The sequence below is a fragment of the Podarcis melisellensis genome (genome assembly GCF_964234715.1).
Source record: "Podarcis melisellensis genome assembly, chromosome: 15".
Classification (NCBI taxonomy): Eukaryota; Metazoa; Chordata; class Lepidosauria; order Squamata; family Lacertidae; genus Podarcis; species Podarcis melisellensis.
In genome coordinates this window covers 4,015,699-4,036,476 of record NC_138532.1, presented here as the reverse complement: position 1 = coordinate 4,036,476, position 20,778 = coordinate 4,015,699, and the positions used below count along the sequence as shown (strand labels likewise).

General features: G+C 45.4%; 1 protein-coding gene across 2 annotated transcripts; it reads right to left on the bottom strand.

Annotated features, from left to right (window-relative positions):
* Nucleotides 1–5,678: 5,678 nt before the first annotated feature.
* On the bottom strand, nucleotides 5,679–8,029 carry LOC309357501 (claudin-34-like). Of its 2 annotated transcripts, none has more exons than XM_081889668.1 (2): nucleotides 7,994–8,029; nucleotides 5,679–7,337 (listed from the first exon to the last, which is right to left on the bottom strand). In XM_081889668.1, exon 2 carries the CDS (start codon nucleotides 7,334–7,336, stop codon nucleotides 6,404–6,406), a length of 933 nt encoding a protein of 310 aa, XP_081745794.1. In that variant the 5' UTR covers nucleotide 7,337; nucleotides 7,994–8,029; the 3' UTR covers nucleotides 5,679–6,403. The 2 variants fall into 2 exon arrangements, with proteins under 2 accessions (XP_081745794.1, XP_081745795.1); XM_081889669.1 differs by having other exon boundaries at nucleotides 7,998–8,029.
* Between the last annotated feature and the right edge of the window lie 12,749 nt (nucleotides 8,030–20,778).

Genomic DNA, 20,778 nt, shown 5'->3' with positions numbered 1-20,778 from the left:
CCTGAGGACACATTTAGATTGTTGAAATTTAGATTTTAAGCTCCTCAGGGCAGATACTGGTTTGTTTGTTTTTGCCTGTGTTGTTCTGTGCAGTTCCAAGCAAATCGTTTGTATCTCTTCAGAACTACAGAAAATCTACAGCCACACAAAAACCGAGTATGCGCAGTGACTACAAAATGTTGTGGGTCTGTATGGAGTATTCTGGAGGAGGGTTCCTATTTGTACTGTAGAAAAATAACTAGCAGCCTTGTAACCAGCATTGCTCAGGAGTGGAAAAAACCAAAAAGTCAGTGTGGTTTTTAAATCAGTGGGTAAACTCAGAGCACTCCTGGCTCCTACTGGATGAAGAACTCCAAGCTGGATAACAGCTACAGGATTACAGTTTCTGCAACAACAAAAAACACGCACAACCAAATCAGTACAGTACATAAGCAAGAAAAAACTCAAAGGCACATCAGGTTCAATACATGTTGGAGGAAGCTAAAATGTTGATCCAACAAATGACACGTGCCCGGGTATCTGATATCTCCTGTGTGGAGCAGGAGTCGGGGCTAGGTTAAAATCAGTGCCGTTTTGAAACCTCCTGTCTGCCATCTTGATTCAAAATGGCACCCAATACATGCAACTATAGACAGAAACTTGCTCAATCTCAGGAACCGTGAAACCAAATTTAGCTATGGTATCTCAAGCTGCAACTACATAGAGAATGTAATGTTTCTGGGTCCAATATCAGTCACCAAGAATGAGGAATAGTTTACAGTGAACAAACAACTTTTCAAATAACAACCAGCACTGAAAAATCTGAGAGCAATAAAAAGGGTGTTAGCAGAGTGATAGAGTCACAGACTAGTTGAGTTGGAAGAGACCCAAATGGTAATCTGGTCCACTCCCTGCAATGCGGGAAAAACAGCTAAATGACCTCTGACAGACAGCTATCCAGCTACTGCTTGAAAATCTCCAGTGAGGAGAGTCCACCACCATCTGAGGAAGTCTGTTCCACTGCCAAACTGCTCTTACCTTAAGAAAGTTCTTCCTAATGTTTAGTCAGAACCTCCCTTCTTGTAATTTGAATCCATTGGTTTAGGTCCTGCCCTATGGTGTAGTAGAAGACAAGCTTGCTCCATCTGCCATGTAACAGCCCTTCAGATATTCGAAGATGGCTAACATATCACCTCTCATCTTTTCTCCAGGCTAAACATACCCAACTCCCTCAACTGTACCTCATAAGACTTGGTTTCCCAACCCTTTATCATTTTGGCCTCTTGGAATGTTGGAAAATCTAGAACCTGGTTCAGCCATCAAGTGCTTCTGGAAAACTCTCTCTTTTAAAGGTCAAAGTGCAAGGCAGGAGTTACAGAGAGTGCTCTTTGCTTCAGCATTGTTAGAGCATTCCACATTCATGTCACTTGCCATTTTCCTCATATTTTCCTCTCCTTCTCTCTTTCACTGTTTTCACAGGCCTTTGGATACAATGCTAAATGCAAAAATAATAAAAAACAAAAAGCAGGTATGTGTTGTCTTTAAAAGGTGTACATCTTACACCTTTTACTGTAAAAGGTGTTCAGTAAGGATGTAGCAATATCAGGTTTTGAAAAGACCATAAGAAACTGGACTTGACAGACTAGTGTGACATGCTGACCTTAAGAGGTCCAAAGATTTTTCCACTGTGGGTCACAATACACCCCTGTTGCTTTCTATGGTGACTGCTTTGGACTTTTCACCTTCTCTGTTATGCTGGGATCAAAATAACTGTGGAGGTGGTCATATAGATCATGTGGTTCTCATTCTTTGCAACCCCAGCCCCCAAACTGGTGGAAATGCTCCGTGGTTTAATTATACTGGAACATAGTATGGGGGCTGGCCCAAGTCATTTTGCTGCCCAAGGTGGTGCGGCAAATGGTCCCCCCCCCCCGAGTCACGGTACTTCTTCACATAGTGCCAAGTTAAACTATAGAACTTGTTCCTGCAAAGGGTAGTGACGGTCACTAACTTGGCTTTAAAAGAGGACTAGACAAATTCATGGTGGAGAAGGCTATCAGTAGCTACTGGACATGATGTTTGTGTTCTGCCTCTGAATAGCAGTTGCTGAGAATCACAGGCAGAGAAAGCAATATTGCATGCAGGTCCTGCTTAGGAGCATCTGGTTGGCTGAGAACTGATTGCTAGATGGGCCTTTGGCCTGATCCAGTTTGGCTCTTCTTTGTTTTCGCATTCTTATGAGGAGCAGCAAAGGTATACCTTGATTGTAGAACTTTTTATGTTTTATGTGTAGCCCAAATTCTTGGAAGACAAGGATACCGGTTAGAACTACAGGTTGGCCCGATGAAAGGGAGAACAGGGCTTCCATCGTGTTCCAGAGCCCAGCAGTTACCTGGACAGATGCAGAGGCTGATGGACCAGTGGTACTAACAGAGCATGCATCAGGCCCAAGGACGATCACTGAACCAGAGACACCTGAACCCAAGAACTGCTCACCTGGGGGGATGGAGTCACAGCAATAGCCTCCTGGATGCAGTGTTGCTGCCTTTTAATGGGAAGGGTGAGGCAGCGGAAAACACTGTGCACTGCAGATGCACATGCGGAAGCTGTGTGCCTGAACACTTAAGAATTGTGTAGAAGACTATTTCAGTAGTTGCAAGTAGGGCTGAGCGATATATCAATATATCATCCCAAACCAGTTTTAAGTTCCCATTATGATAACTGTTTCATAATATTTGAGCTGGCAATGTATCATGAATCACAATGTGTGTGAGGGCTGGGCAGTATCTGGTTTTCAGCATCACAGTATATCTCCAGCTAAACCTGTGGTTTTCAACCAGTGTGCTGTGGCCCCCTGGGGTGCAGGGGTGCTGCAGGCAACAATGGCCTCTAAACCTCTTTCTTTCTTTCTTTCTTTCTTTCTTTCTTTCTTTCTTTCTTTCTTTCTTTCTTTCTTTCTTTCCCTCCTCTGATGTCCTCTTGCGTCTCTGCCTCCCAAAGGCTTGCACAGCCGTTTTGTGCTGGTCCCAGGGGTAAGGTACCGTGGGTGTAAGCAGAGTCCACACGAAGAGGAGCGAGGTCCGAGGCGGAGAGCCGGGCGGGGAACAGGAACGCTGGAACAGGAGGCTGAGCAGGGAACGGGAACACCGGATGAACAGGAACAGGAGGCCGAGCAGGGGACAGGAGCACCGGGTGGTCAGGAACAGGAGGCCGAGCAGGGAACAGGAGCACCGGATGGGCAGGAACAGGAGGCCGAGCAGGGATCAGGAACACAGGAAGGTCCGAAGCCAACAACAACATTGCTCCCGCAACCTGGGGCCGGGCTGACTGGGCTTTTATCCTCTTCTAAGGCCGGGGGCGGTCCCGGCCCCCAGGAGCCCCGCCTCCTTTGGCCTTAAGGCGGGCACTCCTCCTGGGGGCAACCAGTTCCCTTCACCTCTCTGCCCTAAGCCTCTGCAGATCAGGAGAGGCCGAAGGGTTACTGGGCCCTGGAGGAGGCTCACCTGTAACCACTGAGTCGTCAAGCCCCTCTGGGGCCAGAAGGGCTTCACCTGGGGCCAGCTCCTGATGCTCTGCCACAGGTGCAGGCTCTTCAGCATCTAGGCCTTGCCCCAGTTCAGCCGGCCCTGGAGGCGGGGACTCCTGTGCAGGCTGGGATTCCTCTGGTTCATCCTCTGAATCAGAATCCCAGGCCATCACACGTTTGTTGCAGCAGACCTGGCTACAAGCTCTGCAGGTGAATGGTGCCTCGGGCTGGCCAGGGGGTGCTGGTTGCCAGGAACTGAGGTGGCCTCAGGGTAAGCAAGCAAGCGGGTCAGGGAGTTCAGCCAGCCAGTCCACTAGCCCTTGCTGTTGGGAATGGACAGACAAGTCCCAGGCTCCTGTGGGGCAGTGTGAGGAGGCACCTCTCTTTGGGTTGAGTGGGGGGCAGCTGAGAGACATGGGGTGGTGGTGGCAGTTGCCCAGAAGACTCCCAAGGAGAGGGGAGAGGAGGCTATGGGAACACTCCACAAGGGAGGGTGTTCAAAAAAGGGTGAGAGCATGTCAGTTCTGCGGGCAAGGGGTGACATAACTGGGCTCCTGAGCCCCACAGAGGAGCCGCAGAAAGAATGTAGTTGTTCAAGTGAACTGTGGATTCAAAAAGGTTGAAAACCTCTGAGCTAAACATCACAATGTTATCACCAGTTAAACATTGCAATCTACCACAACGTCTGAAATAAGGATGGAACTATGCAAACTGGCAAATGTCCTGGCAACTGCTCTATATCACATAAATGATGATATTTCAGTCACTATACAGTCAGTTTCATCAGCAGGCTAGCCAGAATGCATCCAAACAGGACTTTTGGTTTGGGACTTGGCTACCAAAGTACAGCAATGAGCCATAGTAATGGGACTGCCAGCAGGCCTGTTGGGTGGCAGAAGTGACAGTGGCAGAAACAGCGGCGACCTCGCTGGCCTTGCCACAACCGCAGGACACGGCAGTAGTGATGGCAGCCTAGAAGGCTTCACAAGAGTGACACAATCAGTGGCCTCCTGTGAGGCCTCGTGGCGGCAACAGGAAGTGGTGGCAGTAGCGGCAGGGCCCTGCGAGGCCTCATGGCAGTGACCAGAGGTGGCAGCAGGCGACATGATGTCCGGGACTGGGCAGATGAGGAAGATGGTTGGGGACTACCACCCCGAGAGCCCTTCAGAGAAGAGGAAGAGGCAAAGATTGTAGACCTAGATTCATGGTTGGAGGAGGAGGAGGAGGGAGTCGGGAAATAATGAGTGATGAAGGACAGGAGCGAAGTAACATTGAACCAAGGCAGGAGTCAGCTGTTAGAATCTATGCAGCAGCCAAGTTACTTGCTGTCTCTGGAAAGTTTGACAGAAAACCCACCCTCTCTGAGATGTAGGCATTCAATTCGAATCACTGAGCAAAGATCCCAGAGGGAATCTGCCCTTCGCACTCGCTGTAGACAGCAGAAGGAGTCTGATAGATAGGAAGTGAAGGCAAAGGGGGTGGAGCTTTACTCTGGGCAACGTTGGTCTGAGAGTAAGCTGCATTTGTCTGCATTTCTTGGTCCTTTTGAAATAAAAGAACTGAAAAGCTCTCCCTTTTTCTGCATCCTTGATTTCCTGGGTGGTGAGCCAGGAGCTGTCGGCAGTGGGGATTGTAAGGCTTCACCGCGGCAGTGAGAATTGATGGCGGCCTCAGCAAGGCCTTGCAGGCTGCCACCACTTCTGCTGTCGCCACCCACTGCTGTGGTGAGGCCTCGCGAGCTGCTAATGATTGTACCACTGGTGTTAGGCTGCCGCCACCTCAGCCCCCAGGCTGTTGCTGGTTCTGCTGCCCAGCAAGCCTGCTGGCAGTCTGGCAGTCCCAGATTATTTGCATTCACTGTGATTCAGCGTCATACTTTGGATTGTCTTGAATGTTTGGATGTATTTTGGCTTGTCTGCTGATGAAAGTGACCATTGATAATATCAGTTTTAGTCCCTTAAGTAGTAGCAGTTGCCAGGACGTTGTCCTGTTCGCCTCTGTGTAGTTCCTTACTTATTTCAGATATCATGATATATTGATGTTTAGCTGGTGGTATATTGTGATACTGAAAACCGGATACCACCCAGTGAAGAAGAGTTTGGATTGACATCCTGCTTTATCACTACCCTAAGGAGTCTCAAAGTGGCTAACGTTCTCCTTTTCCCTTCCTCCCCCACAACAAACACTCTATGAGGTGAGTGAGGCTGAGAGACTTCAGAGAAGTGTGACTGGCCCAAGGTCACCCACTTGCCCAGTCTTGGCAGCTACAATCCTTAGTTTCCATTAAGGGTTTTGCATGCTTTTGGATTGCCTCAAAAAGCATATAAACAGGTATTCTAAGCTGCTTCCTGCTCTGATTCTTGAGAATGCAATCTATTTTTACAAGAAGGCTCTGCTTTGCTGCCACCTATTGGAAGCCAGAAAGCTTTCCCAATATTCAAGGCAAGTGGCCAGTATATTTGTGTCATCACCACCCACACATGTGAGGCAGAAATTAAATGGTTATATTCTTGGTAATACTTGGAGGTTACCAGACCCTTCCAGTGCTAAAAGCTTGCTAAGGCAGAGTATGAGAAGCTTGTCTGAATCCAGTGTCCTCTGCAGAAATGCAGTGTTCTGAAATGCAGAAAATTTGAAAAGCACCATAGACAGTAGAGTCTGTAGCAAAATAAGCACTCCAGCATAAGTTTGCGATGAGATATCATTCTTTTTATTGCTAAAAGAGATATATTTACCTGTAGATATATATTTTATGCTATAACAGTTTTATACTTTTCATTTATTCCCCCTATTTATAGTTAACCCTATGTTGTAAGCATCCCAGAAGCATTCAGTTAAAAAAACCAACAACAGAATATGCATAAGAAAATAAATATACACAACGTCCCGTGCTTTCAGTTAAAAAAAGCCAGTCACGGGATGGAAACCGTTCCTTAGCCATATTGCTAGCGAGCCTGGCATGGGTTCCGTTTTAATATGAGTTTGACATCTCCGCCAGATAGGGGGGTTTTCTTCTTCACATTCCAGTGTCACAGAAGAGAAGTACTGTCTGTATTTCAACCTCAGCTTTGGGTTCTCACTGTCTGTGACACTTTCTGGGTCATTTACAAATTTTTGCCTGGAAGTGTTTATTTCACTCCTTTTCCAAAAATATTTTTCACCCAGGACCAGAGTTCCGCTTAAAAACTGCGAAGCTGCAGCAAGAAACCCAATATAGATGGCCATTCCAGCACATTGTTCTGTGGGAATCGGAGGCACTCCCAAAACCTCTGGAAGCGGAATTCCATCATTTGTTAATACAGAGTGAAGATTCCATGAAATGGAAATCAGTACACAAGTACCCGCTGCCAACTCTATCCTTCCTCCAGTTGAAAAGAAGGTATCAATGAAATTCTCATCTTTTCCCGGCTCAAAGATGTTGCATAGAGCAAAGGCCATCCAAAGAACGGTCACCGCAGTGGCCACTGAGGCCATTGGCATCAAGTCCTGGGCCACAATGATTTCAGCTGGCAGGGACTCCTCATCATTGAATGGTATGCATATCATGTTGGTTTTCTTCACAGTAACTCTTCTGACAGAACAGGCACCCCAGATGCCAATGCCCACAATGCCCTGCTGGTTGCTGCCCATGATTTTGTCCACTTGCCACACTCTCCAGTCAAGGTTGGCAGATGTGGAGCAGATGCTCATTAGGCAGCCCAGGACAACCAGGAGAAAGGCAGCGAGTTGCACGCAGGACACCCTGCACAAGAGGCGGACTGGGAAGGACCCATCATGCGCCTGGGGTGGAAGATCCGCTTTAGTGCTGGGAAGGCTGGCGATAGAAGGCATGCTGGAGAAAAAGACAGACAAAAGATCACTGTTAGATACTTAGGCACAGTATCATATGGACATCTCCTAAAGTTTGAGCAAATAGTGATGTGCAGCTAAAACAATGCCATCCTTCTAGGGCAAATTCTGCATTTCCCACCTTGAGACGTAGGAATGGAAAAGTCTGCTGTACCTGCAATCATAAGTGCCAGGAATCAGACTTCCCCAGGGGTGAAGAAATTGCACAACCGCGCAACCCCTTTTGTTCTAGGGACCCCCTCCATGCAGATAATTGGGCTCTTGTCTAGTCCCCTCCTCCTCTGCATTCCTATGCTCCCCTCCCTTCCCTCTCCATTGGTAAAATGTCAGGCATGATCCCACCAAAGTTATGCATTCTACCCTTGAAAGAAAGTTGGTGCAACAGACCAATACAGCTCCTGTTCAGGAAAGAATCCTTTCTGGCTTTAGTCCTCATTCTCTCTCTCTCTCTCCCTCTCCCTCCCTCTCTCTCCCCCTCTCTCTCTCTCTCTCTCACACACACACACACATACACACACACTGTGAAAAGCCTACCAAGTGGCTCTCAGACAGGACAAAAGGCAATAAAAGTCAATTTGTTCCTATCTGAGAAAACACTGCTATGTTGGTGGGGAACTGAGGAGCGCTGCATATCTGCACCTGCGTGAATCAGTTCTTCAACCAGTCTTTTTCCAGGTCTTTCTCTTCCAGCATCTGACCTAGGAGAGGACCTGGAAAGAGTGAAGCTGGTCTGAGCACCGTAGCAACTGCTCCTTGGAGTTCTGAGGCAGTTAGAATGCAGCTTGCTTTGAACGCTCAGAAGAACACAAATCATAACTCCAGGGTCCTGGTCGTTTGGAACATTTGGCAACTGCTTGGAGGCAGTTTGCATTCGAATACCAGTGTGATTCTGCAACTTTTAAAAGACACTTTTTTGTTAGATGTAAGCTGATGCAAAGATTGGATACAGAATGTGGCAATAAACACCCCCGCTGCCAGTTCCAAAGGAATGAGCGAGCAAGATTTGAAATAAACAAATACACAAACAAATATTTAGGGGCGTAGCATGGGGGGCAGGGGAGCCATAGCCCCATGCGCAGCTTTTTTAAGGGACATGAGGGGGCATAGGCAGGCACTCCCATGACAGGATCCCTCATAAAGGCCAGAGCCATGAGGAGGCAAGCCAAGCTGTGCCCGGGCCTTCAGTGGGGGAATGTGCCCACCAGCTGGGAGGGAAGGCTGGACAGCTCAAGGAGGAGGAGCAAGAGGAAGGAGCCCTGTCCTGTCACCAGGATCTCAGCATTATCTCCAACGATGGCAGCAGACACAAACCACGTGGAGAAGTTCATACCTCTCCAGACACACCAGCCTTGCACAGTTTTGGAAAAAGTTAGATGATGCCAGTCTTGCTACTTGGTACACGAAAGTGTGGGATATTGCCCTGCTGAAAAGACTAATTAGCGAATGAATGTGGCTGAAACAGTGACTCGGGGCACTTGAAAACATTAACTATTTTTCCTTGGTGTAACAGGGTTCATGTTTTGCAACCTTGTGTTGTTTAACCATTGTGTATACAGTGGCACCTCAAGTTAAGTACTTAATTCCTTCCGGAGGTCCATTCTTAACACGAAACTGTTCTCAACCTGAAGCACCACTTTAGCTAATGGGGCCTCCTGCTGCTGCTGCGCCACCGGAGCACGATTTCTGTTCTCATCCTGAAGCAAAGTTCTTAACCTGAAGAACTATTTCTGGGTTAGTGGAGTCTGTTACCTGAAGCGTATGTAACCTGAAGCAAATGTAACCTGCGGTACCACTGTATTATAAATGATGTGGGTGGCGTTGTAGTCTAAACCACTGAGCCTTGGGCTTGCCGATCAAAAGGTCAGCAGTTCGAATCCCCGCAATGGGGTGAGCTCCCATTGCTTGGTCCCTGCTCCTGCCAAGCTAGCAGTTCGAAAGTGCAAGTAGATAAATAGGTATCACTCCGACAGGAAGGTAAACGACGTTTCTGTGTGTTGCTCTGGTTTCGCTAGAAGCGGCTTAGTCATGCTGGCCACATGACACAGAAAAACTGTCTGCGGACAAACGCCGGCTTCCTTGGCCTGTAAAGCAAGATGAGCACCGTGACCCCAGAGTCATTCATGACTGGACTTAACTGTCAGGGGTCCCTTTACCTTTTATGTTATAAATACTTATAGCCACTACCTTCCACATACTCACATACTCATATACCTGTGGTTTATTTATTTCGGTTTTATTTATGTCTGTATTTGTTCAACAGTTATCTATAATTGTACATATGGACTATATATATTGTCATTCGTTCCTGTTTGATAACACTATATTTTGGCAGAAACTTTTGTAACGCCTTTTAAAAATAAAAATAAAAATAATCCATATATTTAAAAGTCATCAGTATTTTACAACACATTTTTCCTAATATGCACATTTTTAATATGATTTTGTCTTGATAGATACATTTCTGCAAAGCATTTCCCCAAATATAAGACATTTCCATATGCTATTTTCACTATTGTACAGGGACACATTACTTTTCTCTCCAAAGAACTCACCCTCCTCATTTAATCCCCACAACAACTCTGTGAGGTGGGTTGGCTTGAGAGCGAGTGACTGGCCCAGAGGTCAGCAACATTTTTCAGCCGCGGGCCGGTCCATTGTCCGTCAGACCATGTGGTGGTCTGAACTATATTTTTTTTGGGGGGGGGGCAGGGGGAATGAACGAATTCCTATGCCCCACAAATAACCCAGAGATGTTAGTTAGTTAGTTAGTTTGATTTATTACGGCCATTGGCCCATATCTAAAACAATACATCAAAATTTAACCATAAACAATACAATTTAAACAGTTCCAAGTTAAAACACCCATATAAAACCAATTTTACTTCAATTAAGTAAACACTATACACAATAAGCTCCCTCTAAGTCAACCGCAATTCAAATCCCTCAGATTTTGGGGGATATGCGTCTTGGTTCTGGCACTTATTGATGGTTCTTAAGTTTGGCTAAGCTGTCAGAGTCATACAGTGATCCATTTCTCCTCTTATGAAATAAGACATTAAATCAGGTATCTAGCGACTGCAAGGGATCTACTTGAATCTTCGTCATTTAATAAGTATATTATTTGGGCTTCCTGAGGTCTGTCAGCAATTCTCGATAAATATGGGGCCAGAAACTTGGACCGTGAAGCCGAATGTAATGGACAACAGAAGATTATATGATCTAACGATTCTATAGATCCACTTTTACAGTCACAGAGGAGTGAGATCTGTCCGTTGGAGAGTCTGTTACCCAACACATTTGATGGGAAAACATTGAATCTAGCCTTTATAAAGGCGTACCTGTGCATCACCACAGATAAGGTAGTTAAATAAGATGGAAGTTTCGTTGGTGGTGTTAAGCCAAGGTTTATCGGCGAACAGGTGCCACCACCTGTAGCAATATTAAATTGTAAATCCATCTCCTCTAATTTGTGAGTTATAATTCTCTTGGCAGAAATTAAATCCAATTTTAGTAGAACCCGGAGATGCGTTTTAAATAAAAGCACACATTCTACTCATGTAAAAACACGCTGATTCCTGGACCGTCTGCGGGCCGGATTTAGAAGGCGATTGGGCTGGATCTGACCCCTGGGCCTTATGTTGCCTGCCCCTGAACTGGCCCAACGTCACCCAGTGAGCTTCATGGCCAAGTGGGGATATAAACTCTGGTCTCCCAGGGTCCTTTCCCAACACTCTAACTGATGCACCACACTCAGATGGATAGCTGCACTGAAAAATTCAGAGAAGTGTGGAATTTCAAAGGGTGGCTATATTTCAGTTTGCATGTTGCCTTGGAAAATGTGCATCAGGTAAGTTTAGCTTTGAATGCAAACCGACTCAGATTTCTCCCTCGTCTCTCCTAGCCCAGCATCCTGCTCCCACTGTGACTGACCAAGATATCCTGGGGAAGCCCAGGTGCCGTGCATGAGTGCAATCGCCCCCTCCTGCTCCCCAGTGACCCTGGAGACAGCAGTCAGCCATTGGGGCCAGGAGCCATTGACAGTCTTACTTGCCAGTTTACCTCAAGCAGGTTTCAGCACAGCCAACTCCCTCTGAATTGTGGTTCTCCTCAGCAGCTGCCTAAACTGTGCGGTTGGGCTGGCCACCTGAGACCATTTTTATGCATCTGAATGGAATGTGTCCTTTCCTATGAAAGTTCTTCTGGCACAACAAATAGGAGCCATAGGACCCTTTTTGAGTCTGCACAGATGTTGTTTTATGGAGCCATTTTATTGTGGGGGATGCAGATGTTTCCCCTCAAATGTGGTGGTGGTGGGAACCCAGCACTCAACCCAATGCAGCAAATTAAATTCCAATACTGGGCCAATATATGTCAAGTTGATGCACATTTTAATACGTGACTTTATTTTATAATGTATATTTTTAACTGATGATTTTATTTATATTCTGAATGTTTTTCTTAGGTCAGCTTGTTTTTATTTTCCAACTGTTATGGGTAATTGTAATGTATATTTTATGTAAATTGTTCAGAGGCATTTACAATTAAGCAGCATATAATTTCTGTTGAATAACATGAATATATATAAATAAATGACCACCTTTGGCTAGCACTTCCATCAAACTGCCACTGGCAGCTATTGGCCAGTGCCAGTGATCTTACCAACGAGCAAGGACTAGAGATGGAAGGATCCATCAGTTTTGGTTTATTTAAGTTTCTCACTTTTCCAATCTTAAATTCAGATCTCCATGTTCCCATATTAAATTGCTTTTTTTTTTTAAAAAAAAGAATGTCATCTTGAAAATTCATCAGCATTTCATTCTTGTATGCAATTTTACCTGCTATTAATTTCACATGCTATTCTTCCACATTTATGCATTATTGTGCAAGTTACATAGCTGAAGAAACTGTAGAATTCAAAGAAGGGCAAATTTTGAAGGATGGCTTTGTATCTGTTTGCATGTTGTTTCAGAAAGTATGAATTAAAAACTTGCCTTTAAATGTGAAGGGAATCAAATTTCTTTTCCATCCCTAACACTGACCCAACTATGGATGATGGGTCATAGGGCAGTTGTTTATTGTTGTTGTTGTTGTTGTTGTTGTTATTGTTATTATTATTATTATTATTATTATTATTATTATTATTATTATTATGCTAAATAGTGTGTACCAAAAAAACATATACCAGGGTAAAATGTGCATAAAAATACATCTCCGTATTGTCTACACGGACTGGCAGTGGCTCTCCAGGATTTTAGAGCGGGCATTCCCAGACCCACCAGGGATTAAGGGATTAAATTGGCAACTGTGTGCAAGGCAAATGCTGAGCCACTTTTTTTTTGGGGGGGGGGGGTACACACTATTTAGCATAATGCAATGACAAACCTAGACAGCATCTTAAAAAGCAGAGACATCACCTTGCCAACAAAGGTCCGTATAGTAAAAGCTATGGTTTTCCCAATAGTGATGTATGGAAGTGAGAGCTGGACCATAAAGAAGGCTGATCGCCGAAGAATTGATGCTTTTGAATTGTGGTGCTGGAGGAGACTTTTGAGAGTCTCATGGACTGCAAGAATATCAAACCTCTCCATTCTTAAGGAAATCAGCCCTGAGTGCTCACTGGAAGGACAGATCGTGAAGCTGAGGCTTCAAGACTTTGGCCACCTCAGGAGAAGAGAAGACTCCCTGGAAAAGACCCTGATGTTGGGAAAGATGGAGGGCACAAGGAGAAGGGGACGACAGAGGACGAGATGGTTGGACAGTCTTCTCAAAGCTACGAACATGAGTCTGACCAAACTGTGGGAGGCAGTGGAAGACAGGAGTGCCTGGCATGCTCTGGTCCAGGGGGTCAGGAAGGGTCAGACACAACTAAACGACTAAACAACAACAACATTTAGCATAATGGGCTAGAGAACTGCATTGCCAAATTTTGCTAGGTGCACCTTGAAATCAACTATCTCCTCCATCCCTGCTGCAGTAATGGCCGCTTACAGCTCTTTCCCAGCGAGTGGCGGTTGCGGCCTGACACAGCGCCTCCCACGGCTTGGCCCCACTGCACCGCAACATCTTTGCTTCATCCCCTCGGCCACTGCAGAGACTCACGGGTTCCCGCCGAACCGACAGTTCAAATGAGCCAATGCACGGTGGTCGGGGGGGGGGGGTGCATGGCTTGGCAGGCGGACCTGAGGGAAGCAGGCTTCGCTCAGATCCACCTGCCAACTATATAGCTCAGCTGACCCTGCATTCAGCAGTCCAGTAACTCATTCCTTCCCAAATCTCCTTGCACAAAACCATGCATACACAACTGAGCATGAGTCTAGATTCAGGTAGGTAGCCCAGGTAAAGAGATGTCTATGAAGCAATCTAACAGCCCCCTTCAATTATTTGAAGGTGTTATGTACTGAAGTTCTCACCCTGGGCCAGCAGGGGGATACTGTAGATAGTTTTCACTCAGGTCCACATATGCAAATAAGGGATTGAAAGTGATGTGCAGTGATTGGATAGTTACAGAAAGTTGTTACAGTTGTGTTGTAGTATAAGCTGTATAAGCAGGCTGTATAAGCAGGCTGTATAAGCAACCCGTAGGGATGCGGGTGGCGCTGTGGGTAAATCCTCAGCGCCTAGGACTTGCTGATCGCATGGTTGGCGGTTCGAATCCCCGCGGTGGGGTGAGCTTCCATCTTTCGGTCCCAGCGCCTGCCAACCTAGCAGTTCAAAAGCACCCTTAAGTGCAAGTAGATAAATAGGTACCACTTTATAGCGGGAAGGTAAATGGCATTTCATGTGCTGCTCTGGTGCTGGAGCAGCTTCGTCATGCTGGCCACGTGACCCGGAAGTGTCTGCGGACAGCGCTGGCTCCCAGCCTCTAGAGTGAGATGAGCGCAAAACCCTAGAGTCTGTCAAGACTGGCCTGTACGGGCAGGGGTACCTTTACCTTTATAAACAGGCTGGCTGAACCCTTCAGTTCAGTTCTGGCCTGGCCTGTGAATAAACAAGAGCTGTTTGAAGAATCGCTGTGTCGTCTGATATGTTCACCCACAACTTAAGAGAAGGACTGTCCCATAGAAGCTGAAGCTTCTTTATTTTATTGAGATACTTTTATACCACTTGCTACAACTCTTTTGAGGTGATGTGCAAAATTTAAACTGTAATATATGGATAAAAACACAATACATTAACTGCAAATGAAAATAGACAAGAATGCAATAGATCATATATTGGAGCCAAGTGGCAGCAAAGACCTGGCTATGTAAGTTTCAAAGAGGCTTTTCAGGGGACAGGATCTGACCTAATTCAGATTGGCACTGGGCTACTGCTCTTCAGCCATTTGTGATAAATTTTATTATTAAATTATTATGCATTTGTATTGAATGACATTGTTTTTCTAGAAGTTTGCTGAATCACAAGTGCATGCATATGTTCAATACAAATTTTAATTGTTTGTTATCATTTGTGAGCCCAGGGTTATTGTTGGAAAAGCAGCAGTTAAAATGAGCAAATAAAAGACCAAATTACAAAAGAAATATTAAGAAAGACTTCCTGGTGGTTGAAGTTGTATAAGAGTGGAACAGGCTGCCTTGTTAGACGTTTTTAAGCAGAGGCTGGATGCCTGCTTGTCAGGGATGCTGTAGCAGCAGATTTTCTACAATGGGGCATTGGACTAGATGCCCTTTGGGATACCTTGCAACTCTGGTTCTGTGATTTCTGCTTCTTAAAAAGGTAAGAATATAAGAACCAGGCTGGACTGAGCCAATGGCCCATCCACTCCACTGGACCACAACCCAAAATATTATGAAATTGATTTATGTATTTATTGGTTCACACACAACAAAACAGAAATTAGAAATCATGGTTGGGGCAACCTCCCGTCTCCATATTTGTATCTTGTTCATTTTGATCATTATTGTTCAGTTTTGCTTTTTAAAAAAAGAAAAGAAAAAGAAATGAGCCAGCGAGTAGTGAAGAAGCTGTTGCAGGAGTTCTTATCTTAGCCAAAAGCGAAGCTACACCTCTCTGTTTCTTTTCTGAACAGCCACCCCATGACAGAGACATGATGAGGCTTGTGCAGTCACCAGTATTCAGAGGAATGGCACACCTATTACTTGCCAAAAAGGAGGATGTATCTATTAAATACACACAGTTTAGTCTGTTTTAGTTTTGAGTTGCTTGTAAATGAAGTGACCAGTAGGTGGTGCTATGACACAGGTAAACGAAGTCTGTGCGGCCCGAAGTCCCCAGTCTCAGTGTCATCTCCTAATCTGCAGGACAACAAAGGTGTTTCCTGGCGACATCACAGAAGGCCATGGAGGTGGCCTTGGCCGAGTGGAATAGCTTTGCCTGACTGTCGCCAAATCTGCTGAAATGACTCCTTTGTTATGCAGGCAGGGAAAAATTGACTTTTCTAATGCAAAAATTGGGTTATTTTAAAAGGCAGCCTCTACACACTACTCTTCCTTTTCAGCTCTTTGGAGTTACTGCAATTATGTATCATTATGATGTGTTGCTTTCAAGTGAAGTACAAGAAGAACTCCTAGAACAGATACAAGCTATCTTTTTTTTTGGAAGGGGGGTATTCCCCCCAAAAAAAATTCATAAAGAGTTTTCTGTGAGAAGTTATACTAGCAACATCTGTAAGTCAGGCTGGAAACATATATTGATATTTTGAATGTTCTTATCTACTCATTGAATGTTTCCCATTAGTTTTGGGGCAGTTCAACACTGTTGCCAGGCACGCTGGGTAGTGGGGGCTGAGATGTTTTCAGCCCTCCAAAAATGTTCAAGGAGGCAGCTGCCCCCCCAATCCTGTGGTCCTGCTCCCCCCCTCTGATGCAGTGTGGGCAGAAGGAGGCCAAGGGTGGACCTCAGATCTCAGATCCTCACTCCCCAGTGCATGAGTGCTGGCATCACAAAAAGTCATTTTTTTTCAAATTGAGTTGTTGTGCTAGGGCCACAATACACTTCAATCCACTTTAAATGTGCAAACTTCAAGTTTGGGGATGCAACTGAATCACTCCTGCAAAATATCTGCACTCTGGGGACACGGAAAGTTGGTGAGCTGTGTGATGCTTCATTCCAAAGCAAGCAGCTTATTTTCTAGACTCTCTTAAAGATATATATATATTATTTTTTCATAGCCACTGTGGGATGCCTGCAGTTTTCTTCAGCCACCTGCAGATCTTTCTCTGCTAGACCCCGGGAAGGAAATTATTTCCTAGGACACACATAGTATGTTGTACACCTTAGTTGCTTCCACCATCTTGATTTATTTTGCTTGCTTCCTGTTGCGCAGGCACCTCCAATACTTTGCCAGTTCCTTCCCTCTGCTCTCTATGGTGCACTGGTGAGAGGAGCAACACCAAAACAGCCTCATGGCCACTTAAGTACTAACAGATGGACTCTGGCAAAGGCTTTTGTGTGTGTGGTTTCATTTCATCAGGTACATGTTTACTGAGCATGGAGAAAAAGTGGGAAATGGTGGGTTTTAATCCTTTTTAAATAAAGCTAGACCAGATTACCTGTTTATTAAGCATTCATTTCTGATTTGTTTGTGCGGAGGTTAGATGATGATGCATCAAAGCAAGTGTTATCCCACACTGCTTGGCCCTGGCGTGTAGCACTCTTTGCAACTGCCGCTAGGAAAATTAGAGCAAATTATATAGCCAAGATAGCCACCAACTGTAAAGGAGATGAATTTATTTGACCCTATCTACATCAAGCTAGGGAATGAGGGTGGTGCTGTGGGTTAAACCACAGAGCCTAGGGTTTGTTGATCAGAAGGTCGGCTGTTTGAATCTCCGCGATGGGGTGAGCTCCCGTTGCTCGGTCCCTGCTCCTGCCAACCTAGCAGTTCGAAAGCACGTCAAAGTGCAAGTAGATAAATAGGTACCGCTGTGGCGGGAAGGTAAACGGCATTTCCGTGTGCTGCTCTGGTTCACCAGAAGCGGCTTAGTCATGTTGGCCACATGAAGCTGTACCCCAGCTCCCTCGGCCAATAAAGCAAGATCAGCGCCGCAACCCTAGAGTCGGCCATGACTGGACCTAATGGTCAGGGGTCCCTTTACCTTTACCTTAGTTAAAGGTACCCCTGCCTGTACGGGCCAGACGTGTCCGACTCTAGAGTTGTGCGCCCATCTCACTTAAGAGGCGAGGGGCCAGCGCTGTCCGGAGACACTTCCGGGTCATGTTGCCAGCGTGACGAAGCTGCTCTAGTGAGCCAGCACCAGCGCAGCACACGGAAACACCGTTTACCTTCCCTCTATAAAGCGGTACCTATTTATCTACTTGCACTTAGGAGTGCTTCTGAACTGCTAGGTGGGCAGGAGCTGGGACCAAAAGACGGGAGCTCACCCCGCTGCGGGGATTCGAACCGCCGACCATGCGATCGGCAAGCCCTAGGCGCTGAGGTTTTACCCACAGCGCCACCCGCGTCCCTTATACCTTTACCTTACATCAAGCTATATTCTGTCTTTATCACCAAACTCCGAATATAATTGCACATTGTATTAATTAACATTATTTTTTAATATATTAGTGGCCATGTGATTATTTTAGCCTATAAATTTTATTGTTTAATGTCTTAACCTGTATATTAAGGTACTTTCATAGCTCTGTTTAGGGTCTTTTCTTTTAATTGTTGAATGATTCTATGTACATTGTGGCAGCCTTTGGCTATGTGGAATAAGACTGACACTGCTTGGTGCATTTTCCAGTCACTTTCTTTATTGCAAAAAGTCTTTATCTTTTGAAGAAGCAGGTTTGTTGTGCAAGACCACCCACTCTACTTTAATTGCACAACACAAATTTGCTGCTATGAGATTGACTCCCCTCCCCTCCAAAAGTGAGAGTCTGGAAATGCCCTCAAATGAATATGAAAAACTCCATCGAGTGGTTACTGCACCAGCCTAGGGCTGAGAAGGCTCTTTTTCAAACCAAATGCATCCATGTCATTTTCTGGATGGTTTGGGGCCAGTTGGTTACCATCTCTCAGCCTACTTCATAGGGTTGGGGTGATGATAAGATGGAAGGGGGAAGGGAGCGCCATGTACACCGCCCTAAAATGGGTCTGCTTCTGGCTGGTGGCTGTTTTCGGTGGCATACAGTCATTTGTAATTTCATTCATAAAATTTCAGCATCCATATGTTAATTTTAAAAATCCACACACAATTGTGTTGACTGTGTATGTATCTTCTCACAAGATACAGATTTCTACCAGGGATGGGTGAATCTGTCATGCACTGGGAAATAACAAATCAGCAGCTCTTTTTGGAACTCCCGAAATAGCATTGGGGATTTTAGACAGTAGATGGGCCACTGGTCTGGCTTTATACGTTCCTATGCTCAGATGCTGATTCTTGAGTAATGAAGGAACCATGTTTCCCACAGTCCTATCCCACTTTGGAATGGTGTGACCCTTCCTCCTGGGACTCCAAACCCTATGTAAGACCAATCCCATCAGTGTGAAAAGCATAATTTCCACTTTATGCAGTGCTATCCGAGAGGCTTAGATGCAGCCTCAGAAGATTCCTAACTTGTATATCCCACCTCTTCTAGTGGAAAGGGTTATGCTCAACAGTGGAAACACTAATGATTTGGTTCCTATTTACAAGGCCAGCCAGGTGTGAATTGGCTCAGTTTTAAGATGTGCTATCTCAGTTTTTTAAAGCATGCGAATTTAATAGAACAGGTTTTGAAATTAAGTTACATTATGGTGGTAAATGAAGCCGTAGCCTATATAGTAAACAAAAAGTAGTGTGTATGTAAAATGTTCATGTAATACGGTTTTAACTTTACATGCCCTATAAAAGCCAGACATGTTATAGATTCATAGAAATTGAAAGAACTTGAAAGTCACTTAAGCCAGCCTCTGAGATGAGCCTTTGTAAACATTGCTGTGTAAACCACGAGTGGGAAACACCCAAATTATTCATAATTTGTTGTTGTTGTCTTGTGGCACCGATCCTTGTTCCCAGCACTGCAAGAGGAGGCTGTGGAGGTGTTCAATAGCAGTGACCAGAGGAAAAATAACGGTTGGGAAGAGCGCAGGAAAAGAAACGCCCTGGTGCATCTGCAGCAGCACAACCAGACGCCTTCCTCTGCCACAGCTGCAACAAAACATGTCTCTCCCGCTCTCCAGCCACAGCAGGAGCTGCAACCTTCCAACAGTTTGACCTTACCCCCCAAAGGTGCACTCCTCCATTGTCTCCCGAGACAGACAGATGCCAACCATTATTATTATTTCAATTTATTACCTACCCTTCACCATCGGGTCCCAGGATGAGTGACAGCAATTTAAAATTCAATAGTTCAAACAAATCAGTCATGGGAATATGGTGGGTCCTGAAAACATCTCAGATTTCAAAGGCTAGGGTAAATGTGATCCGTTGCCTAGTAATAAATGTTCTCTGCAAGCCACCAGTTCAGACCAATGACAATGTATTTCCCTTGGTAGCCCACTGACCCTGGACTCTCCCACCACTGCCTTCAGCCCTGACCATCAATTGCATGCATCCCCCCTACTCCAGATTAGTCCTTGAAAGACCAGAGAGCACAATTGTCCACCACAGCTGTAAGCAGGCCGGCCCTAGGCTAAGTAGTGCCCTGGCTGACCTCTTCTGGTCAGCTTTGAAGGGCCACAGGCCACAAGGCTGGGGGCCACATGTAAAAAATATTGCATGCATGTACTATATGTGAGAATTCTCACCTACAGTTCCTCCTTGCCCTGGGATCAAGCAGAATGATAGATGGCCTTCATTTTTTCTCATGTGGGGTTAAGAGAATTGGGTTGCATTTCTCCTGAGTACCTCCTCCAGCCAGTCTGGTGTAGTGGTTAAGAGCGGTAGATTTGTAATCTGGGGAACCGGGTTCGCGTCTCCGCTCCTCCACATGCAGCTGCTGGGTGACCTTGGGCCAGTCACACTTCTCTGAAGTCTCTCAGCCCCACTCACCTCACAGAGTGTTTGTTGTGGGGGAGGAAGGGAAAGGAGAATGTTAGCCGCTTTGAGACTCCTGAAGGGGAGTGATAAAGCGGGATATTAAATCCAAACTCCTCTTCTTCTTTTTCTTTAATCTTCATGAAAATTGGTCAGCCTTTTAATGCAAAATTTTCCTAATTTTTGTATGCAGTTTTGACCAATATACATTTTTTCAAGTAATTTCCCCTAAAATATGCATTTTTAATGTATGTTTGGTTGGAGAGCTGCATAGCAAAATTTGGGAAAGTGTGAATTTCAAAGGATAGCTGTGTTTCCAATTGTTTATTGGTTTGAGAAGTGTGGATTGGTGGTTTCTCATTAAAATGTGGAAAAAAAAATCAAATTTCTCCCCCATCACTACTGACCCTCTTCCTCTGGGCCCAATCCACGAAATTGCCGAAAGGGAGGGAGGTGGCCATTCTTCAGACAACACCCCCCATGCCTGTTACTGCTTGC

Coding starts and splice junctions, on each gene's coding strand:
- LOC309357501 (XM_081889668.1), bottom strand. CDS start 7,336: ATGCCTTCTATCGCCAGCCTTCCCAGCACTAAAGCGGATCTTCCACCC.